The 27,798-nt window shown below is 36.7% G+C and overlaps 3 protein-coding genes and 1 long non-coding RNA gene across 5 annotated transcripts; 2 read left to right on the top strand and 2 right to left on the bottom strand.

Annotated features, from left to right (window-relative positions):
- The first annotated feature begins 278 nt into the window (after positions 1–278).
- LOC137715391 (uncharacterized) lies at positions 279–1,750 on the top strand. Its single transcript, XM_068454706.2, has one exon. The coding sequence runs from the start codon at positions 433–435 to the stop codon at positions 1,534–1,536; it is 1,104 nt and encodes a 367-aa protein (XP_068310807.2). The 5' UTR covers positions 279–432; the 3' UTR covers positions 1,537–1,750.
- A 1,657-nt stretch (positions 1,751–3,407) lies between these two features.
- On the top strand, positions 3,408–4,019 carry LOC148698284 (uncharacterized). Its single transcript, XR_015961095.1, has 2 exons — positions 3,408–3,555; positions 3,768–4,019. It is a non-coding gene; the product is annotated as an uncharacterized LOC148698284 (long non-coding RNA).
- A 969-nt stretch (positions 4,020–4,988) lies between these two features.
- LOC137715095 (uncharacterized) lies at positions 4,989–11,021 on the bottom strand. 2 transcript variants are annotated; one of them, XM_068454320.2, is made up of 12 exons: positions 9,937–11,021; positions 9,362–9,564; positions 9,071–9,268; positions 8,641–8,712; positions 8,377–8,472; positions 8,000–8,079; positions 7,767–7,842; positions 7,260–7,470; positions 6,856–7,052; positions 6,377–6,482; positions 6,162–6,251; positions 4,989–6,080 (listed from the first exon to the last, which is right to left on the bottom strand). In XM_068454320.2, the coding sequence occupies exons 1-12, from the start codon at positions 10,460–10,462 to the stop codon at positions 5,338–5,340; spliced, it is 2,598 nt and encodes an 865-aa protein (XP_068310421.2). In that variant the 5' UTR covers positions 10,463–11,021; the 3' UTR covers positions 4,989–5,337. The 2 variants fall into 2 exon arrangements, with proteins under 2 accessions (XP_068310421.2, XP_068310420.2); XM_068454319.2 differs by having other exon boundaries at positions 6,162–6,254; positions 9,937–11,003.
- Positions 11,022–16,694: 5,673 nt separating this feature from the next.
- LOC137715244 (uncharacterized) lies at positions 16,695–22,048 on the bottom strand. The gene is made up of 8 exons (XM_068454497.2): positions 21,891–22,048; positions 20,388–21,399; positions 19,945–20,134; positions 19,426–19,529; positions 19,225–19,327; positions 18,822–19,129; positions 18,120–18,425; positions 16,695–17,539 (listed from the first exon to the last, which is right to left on the bottom strand). Exons 2-8 carry the CDS (start codon positions 21,309–21,311, stop codon positions 17,129–17,131), a joined length of 2,346 nt encoding a protein of 781 aa, XP_068310598.2. The 5' UTR covers positions 21,312–21,399; positions 21,891–22,048; the 3' UTR covers positions 16,695–17,128.
- Positions 22,049–27,798: the final 5,750 nt, after the last annotated feature.

The raw sequence follows: 27,798 nt of genomic DNA, 5'->3' as shown, positions 1-27,798 counted from the left end.
TAAATATTTAATTAAAATAAATAATTTCCAACTACTTGTATTACAACATTTACTGTACCAGACGAATCGATACAGTAAGTGTTATAATATAAATGGTTGGATAGTTAAGAACGAAAAAAAAATTTCAACTACTTATATTATAACACTTACTGTACCAGGCCATATTTCGCCACATTGAAAAATTTCTCCGAGTCAATCCAGCTGATAAACCCTAAATACCCACGTTAAGGGCAAAAACGTCATAAAAATTAATCTCACTGTATATATATAAACACACTGAGACTCAGTAAGTTCATGCCCATCTCCTTCCCTCTTATCCCTGCTTCAAGTTCCTAAACCTGACAGCACACAACTCAACACACACCCTTACTGAATCTCACAAACAAAAACATAAATACTTTGTAAACAAACAGTGAGCAATCCTTTCGAAAAATGGGAGCTGTGCGTCTTCACTTAACGGCAGTGGCCATTACAATCTTTGCAGTTACTTGTGCCGTTCAGGGCTGTCCGCCTTCAGACCGGGCAGCTCTGCTGGCTTTCAAGTCGGTGCTCCACGAGTCGAAGCATGGGATCTTCAACTCGTGGGTCGGTACTGATTGCTGCCACAACTGGAAAGGCATCAGCTGCGATCAACAGTCCCGCCGTGTTGCCGACATAAACCTCCGGGGCGAGTCCGAGGACCCGATTTACGAGAAGTCCCACCGGACCGGGTACATGACTGGTACGATCTCCCCAGCCATCTGCCGCCTCACCCGTCTCTCCAGCGTCACCATCGCCGACTGGAAGGGAATTACCGGCGAGATTCCGAAATGCATCACTACGCTCCCTTTCCTCCGAATCCTTGACCTCATCGGAAACAGAATTTCCGGCGAGATTCCTTCCGGTATCGGACGGCTACACCGTCTCACGGTACTCAACTTCGCCGATAACCTCATCTCCGGCCCAATACCAGCCTCGCTCACCAACCTCTCCAGCCTCATGCACCTTGACCTCCGAAACAACAAAATATCGGGCGAGTTGCCCCGAGATTTTGGCCGACTCGGAATGCTGAGCCGGGCTTTGCTGAGCCGAAACTTGATCACCGGTACCATCCCGAGCTCGATCTCGCAAATTTACCGTCTCGCGGATCTGGATCTTTCCTTGAACCAGCTTTCGGGTCCGATTCCTGCTACAATCGGCAAAATGGCAGTTCTTGCAACGCTAAATCTCGACTGCAACAAAATATCGGGTCGTATACCGCCCAGTTTGATTGTTTCGGCCATTAGCAACTTGAACTTGAGCCGAAACTGTCTTTCGGGCCTGATACCGGATGTTTTCGGACGGGGATCCTACTTCACGGCGATTGATTTGTCGTTCAATAGTTTAAGGGGTGATATCCCGAAATCTATCATTTCGGCTTCATATATCGGGCACTTAGATTTGAGCCACAACCACCTTTGCGGCCGGATTCCGGCCGGCTCGCCGTTCGACCACCTTGAAGCGTCGTCTTTTATTTACAACGATTGCTTATGTGGCAAGCCACTAAAAACTTGCTAGCTTAAAGATGGATTGTGAAGGTGTTTGTATTTTATATTATTGGTGTGTTTACTGCGCTTATTAACGTCAAAATTTTCAAATTTTTATCGAACCTAAACGTTGTTATGCGGATTTAGGTTTAGCTAAATTGATAAAGCACTGTGCTTCGAAAGTTTGCATTCTGCTCTCTGTAATTTAAATTTATTAAGTATTGATATTTTGTTGTCTGTTATAACGTTGTTATTACGACAATTTTAGTGTTTATTTTTTAATATGCACGTAATTTTGCATGAATATATGGAGAGTATTTGGTTGGGGCCACTATTATGTTTGACTTGTGACATAAAAGGGGAAGGCCAAACTATGTCTACTCATTTCATGCAAATTGATGAGACCATCGACCATGAAAATGCAAACTGTTCTTTAGGAGAAGTCATCTTCCAATTTTGTAAGTGGAAAAAGATGAAATAGTGGTTTATTTTTATTTTTATTTTTGCTTTTGGAATGCCAATAATTGAAGGAAAGCTGTTTACAGGATTACATACCACTTTTGAAATTCGAAAAAAATCCCTTTTGCATGCATTCATTGTAAAAAGTTTTCTAACCTACTAATCAACCTTTACCCAGTGACGGAGATAAGTTTTCAGAGGAGATATATTCAATAAGACAACATACTTGATGACGTCATCATTTGTTTGATAGTTTACATAAACAAACGAGTCCTTTTGCATTTCGGTTTCACTCAGTCTTACACTGGTCTCAGTCTCATAAAAATTGTTTTACATGTTACCAAATTAGACTGCCCTATTAACGGATTTCTCCTAGAGGTGAGGCCTCCTAGACAAGGAGAGAACCGTGCAAGATGGACCTTCTAGACTAATAGGGAACCTACACTTGAAACAGGAGGGGAAACTGAGGACAAATAGGGAAATTAGGGATGGTAAAATGGGAACTTTTGAGGGAAAAAGTATTACAAATTCATGAAGTCCTTGAGGTTAGTTCAAGTAATAAGTGAAAGGAGAAGTTATATGGGTAGGATTAGGATCACTTAGTGATTCGAATTCCTCCTACGTAAAAGGTAGATAATAGGTTTGGAAGGTCGTTAGCTTAAGGCCAGGTATGGTTCTTAAGATTTAATTAAGATAACTCATAAGATAATTCATTAGATTTAACGTACACTGCACTTTGAAAGAATAAATCAATGCCAACTTTTAAATTTCGTTTAAGTTGAATGTAAAAACAAATTAGTCATGAAAGAAACAAATGTAAAAACAGATTAGTCATGAAAGAAACTTAACATTTTCAATCCCCTCAAATGAGTAGGGTGTCATCATCTTATAACACATCTGATTCCTTTAACTTGAATAAATTTGAAAATGAAGTATTCATTTCTCACTTCAACAAATCTCAAATCTAATGAGTAATCCAATAAAATCCAATCATAAGCACAAAACTTGTGGCCAAATGTGACAACAAGCCTACAACTCATCTATACACAAGTTTCAACTGGCACTCCAACAAAATTAACCAGTAACCTTAGCACAACCCATTTGACCATTTTCACAGCTGTTGACATAAACAAATTCATTAATAACGACTGATATGAAATAGGTTAACGTCACGTGGTGTTCCTTCTAATAATGCACACACATAATAATGCATTATTAAATAAAATACTACAGTACGGTGATCCCGTTATTGTAAGTTGTTCTCACGTACATTTCTCATACTAAGACTTGATATCAGTTTCAAGGATTCAAGAACATCAAAACAAGACATCACACGTGAAGCATTAGTGACAGACAATGACTCTCCTAAAGCCCAGCTGTACAATTTACATTCACGAAGAGGGGTTCGAAACGGTGAACAGTGTACTAAATGTGAACGCGTGACGTGTACGGGTTGCCATGTGACGAGATAAACATGTCAATTTATTTCCAGTATCTCTGATAGATATGTCATATCATCTCGTGCTGCCAGCAGAAAACAGTAATGGCCACCTCACACCAAAAATATAGCCTTTGAGTCGTTGCAATTAAGGTAGCATCTGCGGTTGAACCTAATCATTTCCTAAGTTTCTGGTGTTAAGAGGGTCAAATGCTAAGTGTAGCCGTTTAATTCAAGAGCTAGATCGTTTAGTTGTGTACATTTTGAATCTGCGGCTCAAAATTCTTTGTTTGTTAGTCTTGTCCTAAATGAGTGTAGTACTGGATAGAAATTTCCTGATGCTGTGTTTTGTTGTTCTTCTGCAGCACATTCAAAAAGAAGGCGTCCAATGCCAGAAACGAAGAAGAAGATGGCAAGGAGGAGCTCTATTCTCTAGTACCGAGGTTCCTCCAGAGGGTCTCCGGGGATTAATTAGACACCACGGTCCTCGATGAATCATAGCGTCTCTGACTGTAGATTGTTGGTAACTTGGTTATCGAGAAGCCATAATTCCTGTAACTCAGATTCTAAAGCAGCATCTATCTTTAGTAATTCATAACTTTCTTGTGACCTAAGAATTCTTGTTCTTCTTTTCTTTTTTCTTTTTTTTTTGGTGTGAGGTGGCCATTACTGTTTTGTGCATTGACTCAGAGGCTAAACGTAGCTTAAGCCAAAAGCAATCTCACAAGACACAGCACCAAACCTTAAAATTCTGGCAAAACCATGAGCATTCTGTCCAAGTTGCTAACTAGCAGGATTAAACCATTGAAAAGTTTTAGGTTCTTGAAAAATAAGCCCCTCAAAACTTCAATTGATAGTAAAAAAAACACTTGTGTACGTGACTGTTATTGCACTACAAGTGACGGGTCTCTTCTATATTATGATTCCTGAAGTTTCTCTCAAACCCTAAAACCCTAAAACGACGACGATAAAATTTCAAACCTTAGGTGAAACCTATATGTAGAAAGACCCAATGTCTTATTAGGTTTTTCATACTAATTAGGGCCCGTTTAGAACAATTGGACCCATTTTTATTGGTTTACTGTAGTGTTGGAAATAAGTCCAGCTCATCATTAGGTTTTTCATACTAAGATCGGCGTTTTTGGTGTTCTGTTGTATTCATATTTATGTTCTTATTTTTTTTCACATAATTTAGACTATTGAAGTGATTTTTTTTTCCCCGAATAACACAACAACGTGTTAACTCTCATCCATGATATTCGCTTTTTGTTTATAATCTTTGTAGTCATCCAACCGTGACTAGATAAATAGACGAACATAGCATGCATGATTTAATTTTCTAATCCCCAGCCAATTTAATATAGAATTAGCTTGGCTCTCAATGGATGAGTAGGAGTTTCTCCTCAAGATGGTTTGTTACCGATTCACGAAACTTCTCACTTATAACCGAATTTGTTCATAATATAAATCACTTTGTAAAGATGATTTCCTGCAAATATGAAATCGTTTAGTCATCGAACTAGATAAAAAACAAATGGTCGGATACAGTACAAGCATCAATGAAGTTTCGTAAATCAGTCACAAAGTATCTTGAAGAGTTACTCCTATTCAATCTTAAGGAGCCAAGCTTTCATCACTTCATATTTCACATTCTAAAAATTCTTCATGAATAAGAACATAAAGCTACAGTGATTATTTCTTGGCATGGATACAAATGGTCTCAAGATAATTACTAGAATATATAACCTTTCTTTTACCCAACTTCTAAGCTCTGTGATCTCTACTAAGATTCCTGAATGAGTAAATTCATCCCGCCCTATGTGCAGAAGCAATGAACGAAACTGAAGCAACGAATGCCATCCCGAGAAAAACCATCACAAACAGTTTGTTTATTGAATGGATCAGCTCCAGCTTCCACAATCCGAACCCTACTTATCAGGTCATAATGTTGAGATAAGCGGAATAAGATTCGTCCTTGAAGGTTGACAATGGCGCTAGAAGAAAGTTCCTTGGTGTCCCCTTAGCAACAAAGCTGATAGGATGATACTGATTTATTCCACTGGTCATCACAAAGCTGGCTGCCTGATTGAATCCAGCGCTAGATGACTCTGAACTGCAGACGAGCTTCAAGTCTGCATTCGCCTCAACTTTTTCACTATACACATAGCAACCTTCATTGCTTTCGGACTCTAAGGATACCGTGGTGTTCCTTCCATCCAAACCTTGAACCAAACGAAAAACTGAAGTGTCCCTACTAGTGGACATGTCTGCTATACCGAGGTTCTCGTCTTTCCCTTGCTGCACCACAACCTTTCCTGGAAGATCAAACAGTTCTAGCACGATTGATTTGCCTATAACATCATTCGCTGAAGAGAGTTCTGTGGACATGTCACTTTTAACGAGTCTGAAAGTGGCATGATTAGCAGCATCAGTGCCAGTTTCAGGAACCTCGTCCAATCCAATTGATTCGTTTAAGTTGGCTATGACGAAACTTGAGCTTCCGGACTCTTGGGATAAAGAAACCAAGAAGTTATTATATGAGGAAGGGATTGGAGTTATCCAGTCCGAAAGAGACCCAACAGAGCCAGTATTAATGTCCCAGTTACCACTCGTATGAGCCGCAAGAAGATACGGACCATAAAGAATTGCTTGAACCGAAGCGTACTCAGGCCGATCATCTGAAATTTGAAGGATTGGTCAGTTATGTATCATTCATAAAAGAATGTTTTGGTTAACGATAGGAATATACTATAAACTACCTTTAATAGCCTCTGTTCTTAGACTAATGGGCAGCTCAAGGGTCAAAATGTCACCAGGACTCCATTTTCTTGTGACTGTTAGGAAACTACCTGCTTCACGAATATGAAAATAATATCAATTAATCCTATAGTTTGAACCCAAAATCAAACACAAAGAGGTTCGAAACTGATACCAACTCCAGAAATAGAGAGGGAACTGCGAGTGTCACTCTCACCTGGAGCTGGAACACTCAGACTTTGACCATTCAATGCTGCATTTGCACCATTTGAATCTGTCCAAATTGGAATTCGCAAGTTCAACGTAGATGATTTGCCTGTCCCCTGCATCATTGAGATCCAGTATAAAAATTCTATGTTTGACTTACAAGGGCACAAGACAAAATGATGCTATATGTGTTTGTTTTAGTGAATCTATACTGAAACATACACATGTTTGTTTATAGACAAGGGTGACTCTTTTATAGGTTTCTAAATGAGTGTCAAACGCTGGAGGACGTGTTTATGATGTCCTTGAAAGTGTTTCACAAATCCTAATGAAAATAAGAGAACTGCCGTGCGTATCAGAGAAAGAGTAGAAACACAATTGCAACTGAAAGACTGAGCAATAAGATGGCAGAAGGATGAATTGTGAATACCGAAAGAGATAAAAACTTCTGTCTGATAATGATAATGTCAATGTCAATGTCACACATACCTCCGCTGAAGAAAATGTTTGCGCGACTCTAAGGTAAGGATCCCATGAATTGACATGATCAACTGTCTGATTAACCACTATTTGTCCGGATTTCCAATCAAGGAAGCTTGAGATATACTGGATAATGTAAAGAGCAGGAGCTTCTTTCTCCTCTTCAAAATATATGGAATCTCCTAGCTTTGAGAATGATTCAATACCTACAAAAGCATTAAGAACTTAGACATAACTGACGGTCGTTTGCAGTACTTATAACAGAAACAAGTCAATGCAATCTAAATTTTTCTTCCATCAGAATGAGAAAGCACATCATTACAATATATAGATCATGACGATTTTAGAAAGAATCTGAAATTCCCTTTAAGGGAAAGGTAAGAGGGACAAGAAAATCCCAATAAATCTCATACCAGTGCCATAGCAGCACCAGAAAGACTCGAAGGGTTTTCCCCAACCATGGTAGCTTCTGGCCTTGGAATTTCCACGACCCAGTGGAAGCATGTAAATCATGACTCCAGGCTCTGTCCCTCTTTGGATGCCTAGCACACCATTTGTCAGAGCTCGCTCGTAATAATCTGCATATGCTGTTTCTTTGGTCCATCTAAACAGGTGGCGAGAGACCTACAAGATCATTGAGATGTGCTAAAGTAGCAGCAGAAACAAGGCCTTTATCGTGCATAACATCAAACGATAAAGATGAACTTATACACTACACAAAATTATTTTGACTTCCCATAGTTGCACCTCTTTCAACAATAGACTAAATTATAACCGCTATCATGTAATATATAAGGTACGCCAGCACCAGTTCTAGCTTTATGAAATGAAAAATACTCAAAATTTAAAATCAATCAATCAACTTCCCGCGTAACCTATAAAAAATCCATCAGCCTTGAGAACGATTACAATGGGCATACCTTCAGCATGTTATAAGTTGTGCACGACTCCTCATTCTCAGTTTGTAGAGTGCTCGCCAACCTTTTAGGGTTGGACCTGTTCACAAGTTGAGGAAAGCAAATCCGAACAATTCGGGATCCATGTTAAGACTTTATAAGTACTTATCCTCAAAGTAGCACTGGGATTCAGGCAAAAAGGAAGAGCTTATTATGAATGAGCTGAAAATGAAACATCAATATCTGATTTTTAGTACCAGAACTCGCTCACTGATGTCCCTCCGGTTGCATAGCTGTGAGAAGAGTTAACAACGTTCATAAAGAAAGTACTCATTTCCTGAAAATTTCAGATTTTTTTTATAAATGTCAGAATAAACAACCCTTCACTAATACTAATGATATAGTCACTAAGGAAATAGAAAAAATGGTAATCGAAAGATTAAAAACAAAATAAAAAACGCAAGAGCAATACCATTTGTAAAAAGATAAGTAATATCCATACAAACTCGCATGGTGATCATGTGCAAGGGGGAAAAGCCGATTTGTTGAGCTTAAAACATAAACCGTAGAAAGGATCTTAGGTTTTGTTGATAATTGTTGTTCAGATACTCTAAAAGATGATTAAATCATTTACCTTATAAAGTGGATCACCAGTGACTTCATATCGCATTTGAGCACCGATAACAATTGGGATATGCGTGTTAGCGTGAAAACCAGATATGTCATCAGCCTGCAAATATCAAAACTACTTGATGAAAGGGATTCCAAAAGATAAGGTTCAGAGAAGCTAGAAATTAGCTATCATAGCTGGTCTTTACCAACGGGAAGAGAAAGGAAAACAAAATTTGCAAGAAACCCAAGGTCAAGCTAGACATACTGAACCGAAAATAATGGTTACCTGCACTGCCAGCACTCCCAGAAAGCATGGTTTGTCGAAAAGATGAGCCAACAATAAATGCTTTGCATCTCCCTGAGCATGGTAACAAGAAAGGTCAATGCCACAACTCTAATGTTCAAAATACTATAAGTCTATAAAGTAGTTCGCATATCAATGGAAACCAGAGTTCTGATGTGGTTGCCATCGAAATAGTAAATTCCACGAAACTTCTACACGGGCTTTTTCCTAATGTTTAGAACGGGGCATATGACATACATGAGCAGTGTTATCTCCCAAATACCATATTTTCAAAGAAAGGTCCTAACAAATAAGAATGGTAGTTCCTAATACTGCTAATTCCAACCAGGACAAAGACAGAATTAACTGTCTGCACGAAAAATGAATGATCTAAAAGATGAGCCAAGAGTGCATTATAATAAATCTTACGTACCGTTATAGCATATAGCTTATAAAGAACATCATTCATCCCACCAGTTTCTTCATTGAGTGCAGTGTAATGCCTTTCTACACTGTACTTAGATATCACATTCTGAACACGGTTGTAAAAGTACTCAACCATCCATGTGACAATTTTTAACGCTTGAGCATTATCAGCAAATATATACTGATCCAATAGGCCTGCCAATATCTGTCGAAGTAGACAATTCAGAAAAGCTAATGATGTGTCCCTTCGAATCAAAACGAAGTAATGGCAATAGATAATAAACTAAGTAGATTCTACCTTGTGAATGGTGTAATAAGGAGCCCAGACAGGCTTAACAGCTTCAAATCGATCAAATTCTTCTGATGGAAAGGCAGAAAGATATCCGCTGCCAATTTTTTTCTGACAAAGAGAGAGACTGTCCACTATTGCAGACATTTTATCTTTGAGGATCTGATTCTGAGTGCTAGCCCACATTTGTGCTGTTGCACTCAAGTAATGCCCTTCAAAATAAAAAAGCAAGCCATTTATACACCTCCACACAACCCGAATTTTCAAAAAATAAAATCACAATTGAAAACAACCCCATTGCTGAATTTCAGTTATATATCAGAGACCAAGGCAGTAGAATGTGGAGACAGGGAATGCCTCTATGGTATATTATTTGTTCCCCAAACTAATCGGAACAATGTGCAAGTGTTCTCCAAACTAAAACCGAGGTAAACACAGTCACATTGTATAGATATGAGAAGACAATATCAATGAAGAAATGTATTAACATGTGAGAACAGAGAAATTACACTAAAGCTTTGATCAAAAGGCTTAGCAATGTTGACAGAGAAGACAAAAGGAATGAGTTAACAAATAAGACTAACCTACGAAATGACCCCGAAGCTCACAAGTAGGGTCCTCCCAACCCTTATATGGTGTTCCAGGGGTTGGCAAACCCGCTGTCTGACGAAAGTTCCAAATTAAACCATCTGAATCCAACATCAATAAGTACTCCAAATTTGTTTGCTGTGCCCTTCCATGTTGTGAAGTTGGATGCAACCTCACATCATGCAATGGCACTTCCTTAAGAAAACCTCCGGAGGCCTCAAAACCGCCAGAAGTTTTCATTTTCCGGTACATCATTCCCCATTCAACTTCATCTTCTTCCCTCAGTATCTTTCTTGGGAGCAAATCCATCCACGCCGAATCATCGGTAGGTATCAAGTGGTAGTATGAGAATATTTCCTCCTTGAGTGTCTCATTGTGGGAAGATAAGAGGTCATACCGGTAAGTATGTGATGAAAGCTGAGTAGGGATGTTTGTACATTCCTTCCCCACAGCAAAACCACATAGAAGAAGGATTACAAACACAGCTAACAAATCAATAAACACAAAGCCCTTCATTTTCATCAAAACCCCAGATTAAAATTATCCCAATATGATTGAAACCAAGTAAATAAACACCAAAAAAAAGGCCCACTAAGCAGTCAAAATTCAGTCCACAAACTTCACATTCAATTGCCAATATCAAAAAAATTCAAACTTTACCAAAACCCAACAATTAAAACCTCTGGAAGTCACAAAATACTCAAAGTGTTAAATTTTTAACAAAAACCCAACAAAGAAATTCTCTGAAAGTCACAAATTTCAATAACATTAGAGCACAAAGCACCAGAAAAGAGGCAGTTTGAGCTCAAAAGTCCAATTAAATAAAATCAAAGCATCTGGTTTTTGAGCAAAACCCAGAAGACAACTCACTCCAAATTCAGGGAACAACTGTATAATTTATAAGGGAGAGAGAAGGAACTAGAAAAAGTTAAGAACAGAAGCACATGTGGGAGTGAGAAAGTGAGAGTGCGAGGCTAATATTCTATTTATACACACACACACACACAGAGAAAGTAGAGAGAGAGAGAGAGAGAGGCTAGAGTCCAAGATTGCAATCTATATCAAAAACCAAAACCATCCCGTGAAAGCTAAGAAATGGTCACTATTTGGGTAAATTTAATTTGGAATATTTTCACAGAGCAATAATTCTACAGAATTTATATATATATTTATTATATCTATCTATCTATTTATACACAGTTACACAGAGATATAGAGAGAGGGAAGTGAGGTGAAGATCACGGATACGGTGTCGTGTTTTGAGGCGGGTTTGACCGGGCGAAGGTTGGGGGGTTGAGGGCCATCGGAAATGTCTCCGAGGAGGAGAAGAAAGCAGCACCAACAGGTGGCCTTCTTTTCGCTCCCTTTTCAACTGAAATTTCAACCGTTTACTTTCCGTCCCTATTTATTTTACTCATTATTTATAGAATAATGTTATCCATACTATGTTTTAGTATCACATTTTTATATTATTTTAGGTGATATTTGACGTGGACAGCATATTATTTGAATTAATTAAAATTTTAAATTTAGTTCATTATTTAATAAACTAATAATTAATGAAAACTAGTTAATTAAATGATGATTGTGGTATAAGATGAGTCTTTCTCCTTCATTTCCTTGGGTTTTGCAAATTTTTCAAATGATGTGGCTGTCCACATCGGTATAGAAATGTGATATAAAAACATGGTATGAATAGCATTACTCTATTGTTTGATTACTCTAAATTACATGAAAAATTTTATCCACATATTTGTACTTAAGAGGATAAAAAATTCATTTTATTTACACTTAATAATTCACAATTCAAACCTGCACTATCCTTTCTCTTTTGTGAAAGGTTGTGGACGACAATTTTTTTTTTTTCTTTCAGAAAAAAGTTTAGAGGGAGGGGTGCCCACCCCATCCTAGAATTAGGGTATACCACAAATTTCTTTGGACTTACTGAGAGGGTTTTGGTCTTTCCTTTGTATTTTACAGATTATCCGCTAAGAAACATTGTCGACAACAAGACTCAATCTAGATCTTAATCTAGCGAGGAGAATGATCCTTACTACAAATAATTTCATTATTTTTCATGAAAGAGGATCCTCGCCGGTTTCTCTTTGTGAGTCAATTTTTGTTAGGTGCTTATATTTAATTTTTAAATAAAAAAAATTATAATAATTTCTAATCGTATGATATACGATGAACGGATGTGATTGAAGGATCCTGCGAGGATCCTCTTGGATTTTTCATATATTTTGGCTGTTCATGTGGTGTGAATAATGTCCATGTCCATCAACAGCCATAGGAGTATGATTTTCTACCCTTCTATTCTCATTCCATTCCATCCCCTCCTCTCACACGTTATTTTTTGTCTTATTATCTTTATAAAAAAATCAATATAAAATGTTGACGTGGTTTAACCGTGACCATTCAAATAGTAGAAGATGAAAGAGTAAATAGATTAGGAGGATAGAGAATCCTGCTCCAATATATGCTGTGAAAAAGTCAAGGTGCCTCAATAGTTAGAAGGTAAAAGAAGACAAGAGAAAGATTAGATTAATTACATTAATTAATGATATTTTATCACAGTGCTAATCAATCAATCAATCAGCAATTTCTAATTTGGTAGCATGAATGTTGAATGGTCAAACAGATGATTCCAATCATCAGTAATATCGGTGATGTTGGAATGGAGAGAGATGAAAAAATGATTTAAAAAAAAATTAATAAAAAAGGTTTAAAAATTTTAATTTTTAATGATAAGGACAAAATAAATGGTAAAGTGAATAGTATCATGATTGATTTTTTAGTGTAAAAATGTGATTTTTTGTTAAAGTAAACAGTACCGAAAGTTTTTCGTTAAAGTTCTCTAAAAAAAAAAGTACAGAAAGAAAGGTAAGTAACATTATGTAAACTTCTTATTATGCTCAAATTTGTTGAAAGTATTCTTGGAAAAGACATTGAAGTGGTTCGTGCAAAAAGGTCATAATTTTAAAGTTAATTTCATTAAAAGCATTTACAAACGAGCTGTGTAATTATTTAGGTGAAGCAAACGTTTATTTATAATTATTTATCCTGCAAATAGTTCCAAATCATGATAATATCCAAAATGTCACATGTCTATCGTAGTACGGTCTAATAGTATTTTTTTTTAATTGTAAATAATAAGCCTTAGTTTTGAATTTCAAGAATATTGTGTTTGCAACTAGCAATATTTTCACTAAAAATGTTCACAACCATTTTAAAATCATTTCTAAACGAATCATGTGCATAATATGTCGTTATATTAAAATAAAATCACACATCTCCGTTTCAAGAACTCATATTGGCAGTATCCTTCATCTTACAGCTGTATTAATCCCAGAAGATTTGATGTGTAATTGCTTCCAAGGAATTTTGCTTTCATTGTTACATCACAAGATTAGGATCTGAGGTTATTCCAATTTGTAATTTTCTCTTTTATCCCTCTAGTAATCGTTATTTATTGCATAGTCCTTAAAAGATGGAAGAAAATTGAAGTGAATGTTTGGTCTTTCTCATGTTACATCGAAATGAGAACTTTTAAAGTAACGAGAAGTTTTAGAACTCATGTTACACCGAAACAAGAGGTTTTAGTATAACAAGTCGTTTTAAGTATAACTGTATCGCACACTGAAAGAGAAATTTTTTGATGTGAACAAACGATTACATCAGTGGATATTTGTTATCGACCAATGATTGCGTATTGCCTAAGCGGTAGAATCACAGTGAGCTCAAAAGTCATGCACTTTGTTTTTCTTGGATCTACTGCAGGTGGAGGGACATTTTTGTTGACTAACTTTACTCGTGCGACATTTTATGCAAACATGTACCGACTCCATTGTCTTTTGATTTTTCTTTCATCTGCTAACAAGTTGCAAAATAATCTCCCACCCAAAAAGAATTAGATAGACTATATTTGACTTAATAGTATTGTCTTCATGTGGGTGGATGGGATTTCATGTTCAACTCACATAGATGTCGAGAATGATACATAATTATAATGATCGTACGATACTTAGTTGTAACTAACTCTATTATGGTAGGATAGTTTGGTTGTAGCATTGCGAATGCAAATGTAAAAGTGTTTGTCAATATCCTATCGTTTGATAAAAGAAAATATAATAATAATAACAACAAAACCTTATCTCAATAAGTAGGGTCGGTTGTATGAATTCTAAAACATCATTCGATTCGGTTTTGCACCAAATATTTCGTTAGCTCCAAGTATTCCATGTCTTTTCTTAGAGTCTCTTCTCAATTTTTCTTAGGTCTTTCTCTACCCCTTTTGTCCTGAGTTTCTGTCTCATTATTGCATTTTTTAGTCAAAGCATATGTGGGTTTTCGATTCACATGTCTAGAAGTGATGTATAGACATAGGAAGAATCTAAAAATATCACAAGGTGATATATAGGTATATTTGAGTCACAAGTGATGTATAGATATAGGAAGAACCTAAAAAAATCACGAGATCATGAGGCACAGACAACTTATCCTGCAGGTTACCGGTTACAGTCATTACCTTTGCTTTTGCATATTATGCAATGATATAACCTACTGGCATGTGTGATATATGTACGTGTGTATATAAACGATGTTGCGGGAAAAAACCTAAACAAACCTCAGATGCATAAATAAACGTTATTAATCACTTAAGCAGCAAGCTCCTCGCAAACCCTTATCCGAATAAACCTAACCTATTCTATATGTGCATGACAGCACATGTATTGTTGCTCTCGTTTGCACTTTGCATTGCTTACAAGGCAGCTGAGGATCCTGAAAACGATAAGTGGTTGGTTTCTAATATTTTCAAACAAATAAATTTGCATTTGCTGACAAAATGTGGAAGTTGGGATCATTCCTTACCCAAAGGGAAAGATGGAAGTTTCAATAACATTCCTTCATACCTTCAAAATTAAAAAAAAAAAATAGAGTAATGAGGACAGATTTTTTTACATAACTTTTGACACATGTTTTGTGCGGCCCACTCTGTAATGTATTTCAACAATCCAAACCGTCTATCTTTTAGGACTTCCCTCAAATATCATGTCTACTAAAAACCACATAGATTTGAACCTATATGACCAGTGGATTAAAGGTTTAGAGCTCCTTTCTGAAATCATATAAACGGTTCAGATCGTTGAAATACATTATGGTAAAAGACTGGAAGAGATCCCTAAGGGATCTCTCCCACAAAAGCCCACCAATCAATTAATCTAAACCCTTGAAATTTGATCAAACGGCTACAAACATAAGGTCCCTTAAAAAATTATAATAATTTTAGTTATTGGATCAAATTTCAAGGATCCAGATTAATTGATTGGTGGGATTTGGTGAGAGAGATCCGGAGGGATCTATTGCCGTAAAAGACTTGTAGCTCTTGGAGCTCTCTTGAGTTTTATAATTGATGGTAGACCTCCAAAACTGGATCTCTTGCCGTAAAAGACTTGTAGCTCTTGGAGCTCTCTTAAGTTTTATAATTGACGGTAGACCTCCAAAACTGGTCCATTGTGTACTTGGCTGGGAATAACAACAATGTCAACATAGGAAGAATTATTGGAAAATGATCTGAGGCTTAAAATTTTGCGCATCATGTATGTGAGACATGAACATCGACATGAAGGAGACCATAACCCGGTGAAAGCTACAAGATAACAGGACCATCGGTAACCCTACAAATAATACCTTAAATAACTCCACCTCCAAAAATAAATAAAAACAAAAGGTTACAAAATACTTGAAAATAAACAACATTATTAAAATAATAATAATAATAAAATATAAAAAAACTTTTCGTTAAATCATTAACAAATAGTGTGGTTTGTTTTTCTCACCGTTTTACTTGAAACGATGTATTATGGGCTTGAATTGAAGGAAGGTAACTTCATAAAAATCAGTTATGTTTTTTGTCGATTTATATCAATGGAGTTGCAGCACAATCTGATTAGCTAAATAATGTATAATGATGAGTAAGCTACCATTTGACCCTTGAACTCTTACTCTACTTAAAATTGGCCACTTGAACTATTTTTTTGGTAAATTAATGCTCTACACTATTTGAAATTAGCTAATTAATCCTTCACCGTTAGATTCGAAGGGTTTCATCCTTTCATTCCCTTTGTTGACCAGCACTTGATTCACTCTTAAGATAAAGTCAAGTCAGTATTTGACCATTAAGTAGATGAGATTTTATCGACTTTGACAGTGAGATGTTAATTCACTAATTTCAAATAATTCACGAGTTAATTTATCAAAAAAATAGTTCTAGGGGTCAAATGGCAGTTTTTTTCCATAATGATATATTGAAGCATTGATGCTTTAGAGGTTATTTTCTGAGAAGAGTGCAAGGGCTATAGTGTTGTAGAATATGTCATGTATACCGAGTACATTGTAATTCCATCAAAAGCAAGTGACTATTAGATAAAAATAAAGTTTCAGCTACTAAGATGGCATTGAAGCGATTGGTTGGGCCTCATCATAAAGTGTTCTAATCTGTCCACTGCTGTTTGATACCTTGATGCGTGGGGTCACATTAAGCACGTTGTAAGCCCTCGAGTATGTAGCATATCATTACAGCTTGCACCACAAAATATATAGCATATGCAGAAACTGCAGAGTTCAGTCAACTTTTAACCAAAGCTGAAACTAAAGAGTAACTTGAAAGGTAATGGAGCAGCACACAGTGATTATCGCTTTCTCATTCACTTTCAAGTCACCCAGATTTTCAGGACCATGAGAGAGGTCCAAATTTTCTGTCCAAAAAAGAGCTCAAAATTTTCATAAAATATTGCTCATACAATTTCAAAACTGGAAACTTGTACAATAGCTAAAAGGCTGCAGAAATTAGAACTGGCAAAGAGCAAGACCTAGTTATATGATCCACACAGCATTCCTACAACCATCTGTAATAATATTCCACCAACCGGTACGAGGAAATTTTCCACTCAGGGAGAACCTCTTCCTTGGTAGGAGTACATCCGGCACTCGAGGAGCAGAGGGAGGAAGAAACCGAATATCCCGGAGATAGAGCTTGGCAAGCAAAGTTCTGAAGGGGGCTGATATCAGACCAGAATCAGTCGAAAACAATATACCCTTACAACTAGAAGCGGAAGCAAAAATATTCATATTCTTAACATCATATCCCAAAAACGCGATACGTAATTCTAAGGCAGTAAACAAACTTTAATCTCTCCTCCTGCGCTTCTCGTGTCTTTCGTCCCTCTTTCTTTCACTCCTACGCTTCTTTTGTCTTTTGTCCCTATCACTCTCACTTTCAGAAGAGCTTGATGAATCTGATTCTGATTCAGACTCGGAACTAGTTCCCGAATCTGATGAACTAGAGCTCCCAGATTCTTCACCTGATTCTGTGTCAGACACAGGTTTTTGTTGTTGCATAATGAGTCGTGGCATATGCTTCAAGTACTCACGCAGGTTCTCGGTGATGCCACCAAGCCCAATGGATGTGAAAAAATTAATGGCAAAGCGGGTGTTCTTGGGATTATCCTTTGGGAAAATAGAATCATAAGATTCCTGCATTGCTGGATCTGTGAGCCGCTCATTTAGCAAACGGATGCCAAGATGCTCTGACAATTCCTACACACCAGAAACAATAGAAAATCACAACTGTGTACAATATTCTCTAAGAAACAATCTCCAGCAAACGGATGCCAGGATCTGTAAGTCAACATTCTCTAAGAACAATAATCAGACAAATGAGGTAAATCATAACTTAAGAAATTAACCACAGAAACAGGTGTCAATTTGGTAGGTAATGATATTTCAAACCACTAAGATTAAGAAAAAGATTAAGAAAATAAACACAAACATGAACAAATGTCCTACGTCATGTTATTCAAAACAAACTTTACATGGACAAGGATTAATTAGAGGCAGCGGTCACTAATGATTGTTAGCAAGCTGACATTATATATATTTGTGATTCGAACCTATTCTTGACCAAGACCAACCGACATTATATATTTATATCTGCTGATCTTTTCGCCTTCTTTTTCTCAATCAGACTTATCATTGTCAATAAGTTAAAAAGATTTGGAAATAAAATAATTATTTCAGAGGTAGAAGTAAACTAATAATTGTCAACATTGTAACAAGCAATGGTAGGCTTCAGAAAACGAAACAGAAATGTAGAAATATCAAATTTCTCTTTTGTTACCTGGAAAAGGATCTTGATAAAAATACGAGAAGATGAAGTAGTGTCCTCTTCAGTCAATCGTATATAGGCCAACACATGCCAAGGAAGGGCATCTGTGCCGAGTAAATGGGCGAAAAACTTTGCAACATTCCGTAACTTATTTGTCTCAAGCCGGTGGATCATGGAATACTGTTGCACAAAGCATTTCTCAAAATTTTCCTGGTGGACTTTGTTGATCATGCAGAACCTTTGCCCCAAGAGACCATAATACCGGAGGTAGGTTCTTTCTTGACTGCAACATTCCAAAAGCATGACACATAGTTCCATCTGTAAAAGGTCAAATCAAGACGATTGTTTTTTTTTTATATGAGAAATCAAGGTCAAATAATGAAGATTATCATTCTTCAACAAAATTGCAAGTCAATCAAGATAAATACTATATAGTCACAGAGTTTCAAAAGCTTTGTTGTTAAATTGCTGCACTCTTGAGTCTAAACATGATTCACATATTTGCAAATGTATTCAGTTTCTATTAATCTTCATATTAGGATAATTAAAATTCACATTATAAGATTGTGGTTAAACAGATTAGCTGAGCACAAGCAGTTTTTACATTGATACTAATATTTTAGTTCATTCAAAGCATGGCACAAAGACACATCCAGTTTCCTAGTTATCATATGGAATAAGATAACTACATCATGCATGACTTGTATCACTCACCTCTTGACCAGGCTCAAGTTTAATCTTCAGGAGCTTATGACCCGCCTCCTCAAAATCTACACTGGACATGATTGTAAGATAGATAGTTCTTCTAAGATTCACAAGATTTGTCTCTGTCTCGTCTCTTATCTGCATCTGCTCCTCATCCTCTTCCTCAGATTCTTCATCATCGTCATCGTCATCATCGTCACCATCTGACGCAACATCAGAACCTTCTTCATCTTCAGAATCCTCACCAAGTATGGTTTTCTTCAGTTCTTCATAGCGGTTCTCATTCTCAAGGAAATCAGGATCAGCCTTGAAAAGATCTAAAAATGAAGACAAATCAAAACGTTAACATCTCTAACGAATATAACTGTAGGAAAGTAGAAAATCTATGAATAATTAACATCATAAGACATACCAAGGGTAACTTCTGAATCTATTTTCTCTTCAAGAGAAATTTCATGTGTCAACTGGTCTTCCTGCTCTACAAGGTCCAGTTCTGGACGAACAGCTGGGTGCCCCTGCAAATGGATATGAAACAATAAATTGTAAGCTCTCGGAGTTCTTTGTTGCTATATAGTTTACCATCATAGAGACAAATAGACTCAAGCCACGAAACCTGAAACTTTGCTTTCCGTATCGCAAATAAGTTTTCAATCAGATATTGAACTCTCTTGTCTATTTCTCCCTCATGAAGAATTCCACGAAAGCGCTCAAAGATGCCTGCAAAAGTTACAGATGATAAGAGCAATGTCAAACAACACCCTGAAAAAGAAAAGGAACTATGGACCCTATGCAATATAAAGTTCAAGATAATTGGGACAGTGGAGGAACCCAGAGCAGAACCCAGGTCACCAGATTGAAAATGCACTTAAAATAACATCCAATTCAGTCAATTTTACATGGGTGCACATCTGTCTTACATATCATCAAAATTATTAGTAAGATGCAATACATAATAAGCATGCGGAAACAAACAACTGAAAAACAATTTGTATAATCTAGCTATGTAAAACTTCCAAATATTAGTAAGATGCAATGTATAATAAGCATATAGTTGATCATAAACACGTAGATCATGCTAATGAATCAAACCCAAAAAGCACATAAATGCTACCAAATCAAACAGCATACCCACCGTGCAACCCTTTAGGCGAAAGGTCCTGCAGTAATGATCCACACTCAGTGACAAAGCCAACAGCAACTTCAACACTGTCATCCGTAGGGTTCTCCAACAGAACTGTGAGCAATTCTAAGGCAATAATCTCGTGAGCCACTTGCTGGTTGACCAGATGAGCTATAAATTTAACAGCAGCTAGTAGTTGCGGCTGATCACAGAGTCGAGCCAATTAAAGAAGAGGATTAGAATCAATATATGTAAAAGATATATTATGTCTTCCAAAACTTTATTAAACGAGCCAACAGCCCTCGGGCGACGGTGCTGTGAGGACTCATCCTTTCAAAAATGAAAGTGGAGGCTGAGTCGAGGGCTCAATACTCAGCATGTGTGGGCATGAAATTACTGAGAATAAACACAAAAGAGTGGAGGTAAAATAACAAAGCATGGGAGAAAAAACACACCTTGTCATTCCGCTTAAATGCTCTCTTAAGCTGTAAGACAATTCTTCTCAACAAAAGTTCACCAACCTCAGGAAACTTTGTGTTGACAACAGCAACCAAGGCTGCAAACACATCAGTGAAACCTGGAGATGCCATCTGTGATTTCATACACGAACGGCAAAAGAGGCCCCGTCCACGAATCAGATTCTCAGCAAAAATTTCAGGAATTATATTTTTTATGTTTGCAGCATTGACCTTGTTCACAAGACCATTAATGCTCTTTCGAAGGGCATCCCATGTCAGTCGCTGATACTGAACGCTGCTTTTATCTTCAACCTCTTTCATCATACGGGCCAACTTAAATGGGGGAATGTAAACCCCACCACTCTTTCCTGTATTTGCCACATCAGCGTTCATTTTTCCTTCTGGCAACCGTCCTTGAGGTATTGAATTTCCATTATTTTCCCTCAAACTCCTATCTTCTCCTTCTCGTCTTTCATCTTCCAGGTTTTTATGAAACATTCTCTGATCATCATCTCTTTTATCCTTTTTCCGTTCTAATGTTCTATGCTCTTCCCTTTCATCCTTGCGCTCTGAATAGTGACGCGAATCTCGGCCCCTACTTCTATGACCACCATCAGTATCTACCCCTCTACGTTCACTCTCACGCCTATGTGGTTTCTCCCTTTCATCCCGGTAACTACCTTTTTCCTGTTCTCCACGCCCATTCTCAGACTTTCTTTCATTCCTTTGGCTGCCCCTGTCTCTCTCTATCAACTCCCCTTCTTCATCAGAACTTTCTCTGCCTCTGAGATCCCTTTCAGTGGACTTTCCCCTGTCCACATCTCTACGACGCTCATCATGATGCTTAGTTCTACTACTATGACGACGATATTCACCTCTGATATCATCATCGCTCGACTTACTACCATACCCTCTAGCCATTATCTTACGCGGAAAAAAACTTCACTAGGAACTCAAAAACCAACTGCCCACAACAATTTCCAACACCCGTCACTCAAGACCCAAATCCCTGCCATAAATGACACCACACAGTTAGTGTTCGTGCATACAGTAGTGCCGAAAGATCCAACTCAAGTATAATGCATATAATTCACGATGAGCAATGTTAACATACGCTGTATGCTTGATTTACTTAATTTCTATGTGCCGTAATCACATCTTCACAATTTCACATTTTCGGGTGTTTTAATTTCACTAAGACAAATCTGAATTTTTGCAGTTACGAAAGCCAGAAACAGTACACAGGGTTAAAGGATCTAAGGTGCAAATTGAAATCCTTGTTTTTGAGAAGAATTAGAAAATTAAAGTCCAGAACTCTGAAGAAATTAAACGCCTTTTGCAGAAGAATGAAACCCTGAATCGCTAAATCATGAAATTATCCAAAAACCCTATATCGTAGAAAATTGAAAATTGCAGGTAATCAAAAGCTCAAGAATTTTGCACAGAACAGAAGCACTAAGTTTCAAATAATAAAATACATAATTACGGAAGAAACGATACCTGTGTATGGAGGTGCTTCAATGGAGGAAAGAGAGAGAGAGAGAGTGGAAGGGAGAGAAGCTCCAAAATCGGGAGGAAGAAGCCGCGAGTAGGTTTTTGATTTTTAGTTGCTTCGGCAACCAAACGCTTGAGAGAGAGCGTGATGGAACGTCTGTTTTAGTTTTTTTTTTTTTTTTTTTTCTTCTTCTGGTAAATACTTAATTAATTAACAACATGGACTCCAAACCAGAAAGGGAGGAGAAAAAAGCCCAAAAACAAGTAGAAAGCCCAATGGTTGGTTTTCTCGTTTTCTTATTTTTGAGATAGCCCAATATATATTTCCTTTATTGACAGTTTAGGGCCACTTTGGTTTGAGGATTGACTTCATTGGGTACGGACTTCCTACGCATATTATTAGGTTTGACAATTTCTTGTACGATTCGTTAACTCAACACGTAAATAAAACATTTTGAGTCAATCGGTTAAAGATTCGGATATTAAGTCACCCGTTAAGAACCTGTTAATGAATGGTCGTTATCAGTTTACACGTTAAGAACTCGATAAGATAACAAGTATGACATAAAAACGACATGAATACAACTCATTTGTTAGGTCTATACATTAGGCATTACAATTTCTTGCATGACTCATTACCTCGATACGAAACGACACAACATTTAACTAATTGGATCGTTATCAAGTCACTTGTTAATAACTCATTAAGATAATGAGTTTGACACAACATGACTTATTAAGATAATGGGTATGACACAAACACGACCCGTTTACCAGATCTAATGCATATGCATATAATTTGGGAATGAAATAATGTTTTTCCTTACTTCGAAATGTTGGGAAAAGGTAACTATATTTTAATTATTCTTTCGTTTCTAACTTTGTCTGGTGCTGATAGTAAGTAGAGTTGTGTAATGCTAATAAAAAAGCGTCGGCGTTTTGCATGTGTTAGTTTGTGTCGTGTGGCACTTTTCCACACAACACCCCCCCCCCCCCCCCCCCCCCAAACATCCCCGGAGATTTGTTCTATGTGGTTTTCTTTGAGACAAAATACCTGTCCTAATGCCCATGTTAATAGAGAGATTTTTCAATGTACTGGCACACCGGATGGTACAGTACGTGTCATTATATAGGATGAGTCAAATTTATTCTCTAGGACTAACAGCTGTTTATATCAATATTATGCTAGATACTATTTTAGGCCTAGAGAATAAATTTGATTGACATGCATTTGAAAGTAATTAAATTGTGAAAGAGAAATGTTAAGGGGATTCTTTAAAAAACTGGACTATTTATGAACTCTTTGTCATTTGACGATTTAACATCAATTTCCATGTTAATGTTAGAAAACATTGTGTAAAAATATGAGGTAACAAAGAGTCGATAAAAATTCTCATTTTTTAGAGTCCCTTAACATTTTTCATTGTGAAATATTCTAACAAGTTGTGAGCTGGGTTGCACTTGCATGCACATCCCTCCTCGAATCAATATTCTTTTTCTTTGGACTTATATGCTAAAGAAGTCTAAGTTACTTTGGTTTCTGCTTCCCCTCTTGATTGGAATTACTTTCGATTTATATAAAGGAGACCCAAGATTTCACATAACTATTTCACACTAAAGCTAATTAGAAAGCTTCCTTGGCAAGTGTGAAGAATGTAAAGTGTGATTTACTCCGAATATTTTTACTTTTCTCTTCTTGAATGAAATGCCTACAAAAGAAAATTTTCTATATATCAGGAACACAAAATGATGCATTATAAAAAATAGACGATAAAATTAATATATTCAACTTCTACGGTGTATTAATAATTTTGCAAGTTATAACTAAAATGAAATAGTAACGTCATTGAATGCGTCGAATTACTCTATTCTATGAGTCCCCCTTGGCTATATTGGCAATTCTTATGGCTGAAACATTTGTGGAGAAGATAAAACACCAGTCAAAGAAAAGCTTTTAGAAGTGGGTCATGTCTGCTTTTGTTAAGTTGAAAAGATAGCCTAATATATAAACGCTTTGAAAGTTGATTAATTCTACTTATTAATTGAAAGACCTTTCATAACCCTAAATTCGTACATGGTTGATTTGAAGAATTTCATCTATAAGAGAACAAATATCAGTAGTCTAATTGACGAACACACTAAACAAAAGGGAGGGTGTCTGCCAAAAGGCCTCTGATGCATAGGTCAGACAAGTAGTAGAGAGAAAAAAGAGTTATAAGTGGCGATTATCGTTTTCTCTTATTAACTTGGTTATTTTATAAGAAAGAAACCCTAGTGACAGCGGAGAGGGGAGGCTACAAAGCATACTATTACTAGGTAGTCTTTGATAATGTAGGCGTAGTACTGCCAGCTAGTAGTCCTAAAGGTCCACGTTGGCAAGAGCACAAGTGCACCAACGCTCAAGGGGAGACTCCGGAGAGTTGGTACCCTGCCATCGTTGGACAAGGTACGGCCCGATGGCAAGACTTATTATGAGTGGCCTGGACATCCCATGTCTGTTAATGGCATAAAAGTCCAGTTACTTTATTAGGGCAGACTACGTCTTATTCATTCAACGTATTTTATGGTCTACGCAAGATGACAAGAATAAAACCCTCATGTTGAGCCCACATATCTTTCTTGTATTGGATGTGGTTGTTACATGTCTCCATAAAAAATTAATATATAGTTGTTCTACCGTCGGAAAGGAAACCTAATTTTTTTTTTCCTTAGTCAAAACCATCATGGATTAATATACCACAGTATTGGATGAGATGGAAAAAGATATAGATATATAGGAATTATTGGTGATCATCGTCACATTCTAAAAGCTTTTCTTTGACCATAGTCTAAAGGCTATAAAGCTTCCTCAACTTGAGTATGAGTTTTTCCCCTTAAACAACATACAAAATATGGTGCAATTTGGCGCTATAGGTATAAAAAGATTCCATGTTCAACGTCAAAAATAAAACGCATGGTATGATGCAGAGATAGGTTTCCCATACCTGTAGCCATGGTAAAGATAAAAAATAAAAACAAAATAAAAAAGGAGGACAGTAAAGAGCAAATCTATTGTCCAAAGGCTTACCAAATACATTTTCTTTTTATTCTAAGCTGAAAATAGATATTGTCTGCTAGCGTAGCTAGGGTTAGACATAAAAGCCTCACTCTTGCCCTACGCATGCATGGCCGGAAAAAGCAGGTTGTTTTTTAGCGCAAGAACAGTTCCTAATAAAAACGCAGATATGAACCAATTAACAACCCTAGAGCCTAGAGGTAGAAGACAAAGATTGCACTTGGTTTTCAGTACTCATTCAGTGTTTGGGTCCTCAAAGTCAGAGGAGCACTAAATTTACTGACAAAATTGCATGCTAATTGGCATCTGATTCCAGCATTGCTTGTTTGGTTTCAGCACCAGATGCTATATACTGTCAAACAAGTGTACTGACATTGTATATATTTTGATTCTATTGTCGTATTTGTTATGGATTTCCATTTTTTGTAATTGCTCTACTACTGTGGCTTTGTTTTTTATATATAATTCATAGGAAATCTAGTTCGATATTTTTCTGCTTGATGTGATCTTCCTCTACCCTACTACATCTCTATAATTTGGGTGCCACGGTCTGCTAATGGCGTGGCTCACAAGATTGCATCGATTGGTTTTTCGGAGATGAGTGATGTCGTTTGGGTCGTTAGACCCCCATCTTCGTTGATCTATGTATTGAACAATGACGGATTACCTTGCCCTCATTAATGGGGTTATGGTGGTGATGGGGATGACGTCTCTACTTGTGGAGGGGTCGTTGTGGTTTATCCCTTGACACTGCTTGGTCTTGTTATTCTGTTTGCCTCTTTGTAGGCCTTTTTATGCTATGGTTCTTGGTTTCAAAAAAAAATATTCTGCCCTACAAGGGTAATGACAGGGAGAGACTATCTTTTTTGGGGGGTCAAAGATAGAGAAACATTCATAAAATAAAGTCTTGACGGACAGATTATCAAAGTATGTAGTTCTAAAAAGACTAACGCATATAAAGAAAACGTCACTTATGCAAATAAAGCATGAGTAATAGTTCTTCGCTGCAACAATTGCAAAATAGTACATAAATGAAATAACATAAAGGCTTTCAACCCATAAAGTAAAAAGATCCTCCACAGGAGCTCAAACATTAGAGGCCCAAAGGTGGCTAGTAGAGAAAACCCTAGAAGCCTAGGTGAGAGATAATTAGATTATTACTTAAATGTTAATTAACATACTTATTTCTTATTGATAGCACATCATATAATTTGTAAATCGGTCTAAAAAATTGATCTTGCTAGCATTGTTCATGCACAAATGATTGATGTAAATATATTATTCTTCTTTTCCTCTTTTATATTCTTTTTTTCCCTTTTTAACTGAAAAAAATACACATAATACACACTCATCAAGTACAAGGCCTTGATTAAAGTAAATTCGAATACATTTAATCATGGGTAAAAAAATTAATTCACATTTCATAAAAATTTAGATACTTCAGAAAGTTCAAACTTAATAATAGTGTGAAGGATTGAGCGAACGCGTGTCAGCTCAATATTGGTTGATTATACGTTTGTTAGAGTTGGTTAATATTGGTTTAACAAATTAGCAGTATTGTAAGAGAATATAAAACCTCTCCCATTTTTTTTTTATAGAAAAACTAACAAAAGTTCTTAAAAACTTTAGTTTTAATCAAAATGACAAAATAAATGTGTAAGTGAATAGTACCATGAGTGATTTTTTAGGCCAAAAATATTCTAACATTAAAAGTAAACAGTACAGGAAGTGTTTCATTACTACTCACTTTTTTCATAGATTAGTCCTGGTCATTAGTTTAGACCCATTGACTTTTATGCCACCTATGCAAACTTGCCCAAGATATGTTAATTATTTCTGTAATTCCCGTTTTGCCCTAAGCTCATTAAGGTGATAAATTAATATTCCCTTCAATTTTAGGATTATTGGTGGGTTAGAGTACTGACCTAATCAATCACTTAAAATAAGGCAATTAAATTTGCTATTATATCATGCTCGTGAGTGCTATCAGTATATAATTCGCGCCTCTCTCATTTGGTAATTAAATTTCCATGATCAACTTATGCAAGAACAACCATTACAAGTTTGTTTAGGGATATAGTGCCAAGGGAATTGAATATGAGGAACAGAGGAAGACAATGAAGATTGGTCAAAGAATTATATATGGTAATTAGATAAAATAATGGTTCGTGTTTATATGGCTTCCAACTTCAACCCTGCATTGAGGGTGATAATTGGATTCAAACCTTGTGTTTACTGTGTGTACGTAGGCCAAAACGACGATTATTATAGTGACTACAACGTTTCACGGTGATAATTTTACACCAAACAAAGTTAACGGAAAGGAAAACGAAAGAGACCAATAATGATTTTCAAAAAGATTGCAACCAACCCCAAATCCAAAGCAAGAGGCTGAAGGCAGAGAATTTTTCTTCGATTTTTGCTCTAGACAGCTAGGGTTTTACTAACGATATGATAACCGTAGCATGTTAGTACACATGAAGGACATTTTTGACTTTTTACAGGCAAAATTGATCAATTAAAATATTAATGAAGGACAGTTTTGACTTTTCACAGGAAAAATTGATCCAAACAATCCTTAAAAAGTGTGATCAAAAGTTCAACACATGTCAAAACATATCTATTGTGGTTAATTACCCCTTAAACTGTCATTAGCAAAGAACTCACTGACAGATTCACTGTTACAAACTCCAAAGCATATTATCTCATCCACCACCACTATATATGCTAGTGGAAAATCCTCTAAAGACAATTACCACTGCCATTATCTTCACCTCGGAAAGTTTGCAGAGCGCCATTTTTAAAGGCTAACTATTTCATCCACTTGCTCGCAAAAGCTGGAGTTGCAACAGTGCCCAA

Source organism: Pyrus communis, chromosome 3 (assembly GCF_041283825.1).
Source record: "Pyrus communis isolate YQ-2024b chromosome 3, ASM4128382v1, whole genome shotgun sequence".
Taxonomy (NCBI): Eukaryota; Viridiplantae; Streptophyta; class Magnoliopsida; order Rosales; family Rosaceae; genus Pyrus; species Pyrus communis.
The sequence above is the reverse complement of the archived record's forward strand: the minus strand, read 5'-3'. Positions and strand labels throughout refer to the sequence as shown.

Coding starts and splice junctions, on each gene's coding strand:
- LOC137715391 (XM_068454706.2), top strand. CDS start 433: ATGGGAGCTGTGCGTCTTCACTTAACGGCAGTGGCCATTACAATCTTT.
- LOC137715095 (XM_068454319.2), bottom strand. CDS start 10,462: ATGAAAATGAAGGGCTTTGTGTTTATTGATTTGTTAGCTGTGTTTGTA. Junction 8,713..9,070: donor ATAAGCTATATGCTATAACG/GTACGTAAGATT, acceptor TACCATGCTCAG/GGAGATGCAAAGCATTTATT. Junction 8,080..8,376: donor CTGGTGATCCACTTTATAAG/GTAAATGATTTA, acceptor TGAAATTTTCAG/GAAATGAGTACTTTCTTTAT.
- LOC137715244 (XM_068454497.2), bottom strand. CDS start 21,311: ATGGCTAGAGGGTATGGTAGTAAGTCGAGCGATGATGATATCAGAGGT. Junction 19,530..19,944: donor TTCGCCTAAAGGGTTGCACG/GTGGGTATGCTG, acceptor TAACTTTTGCAG/GCATCTTTGAGCGCTTTCGT. Junction 19,328..19,425: donor TACGGAAAGCAAAGTTTCAG/GTTTCGTGGCTT, acceptor ATCCATTTGCAG/GGGCACCCAGCTGTTCGTCC.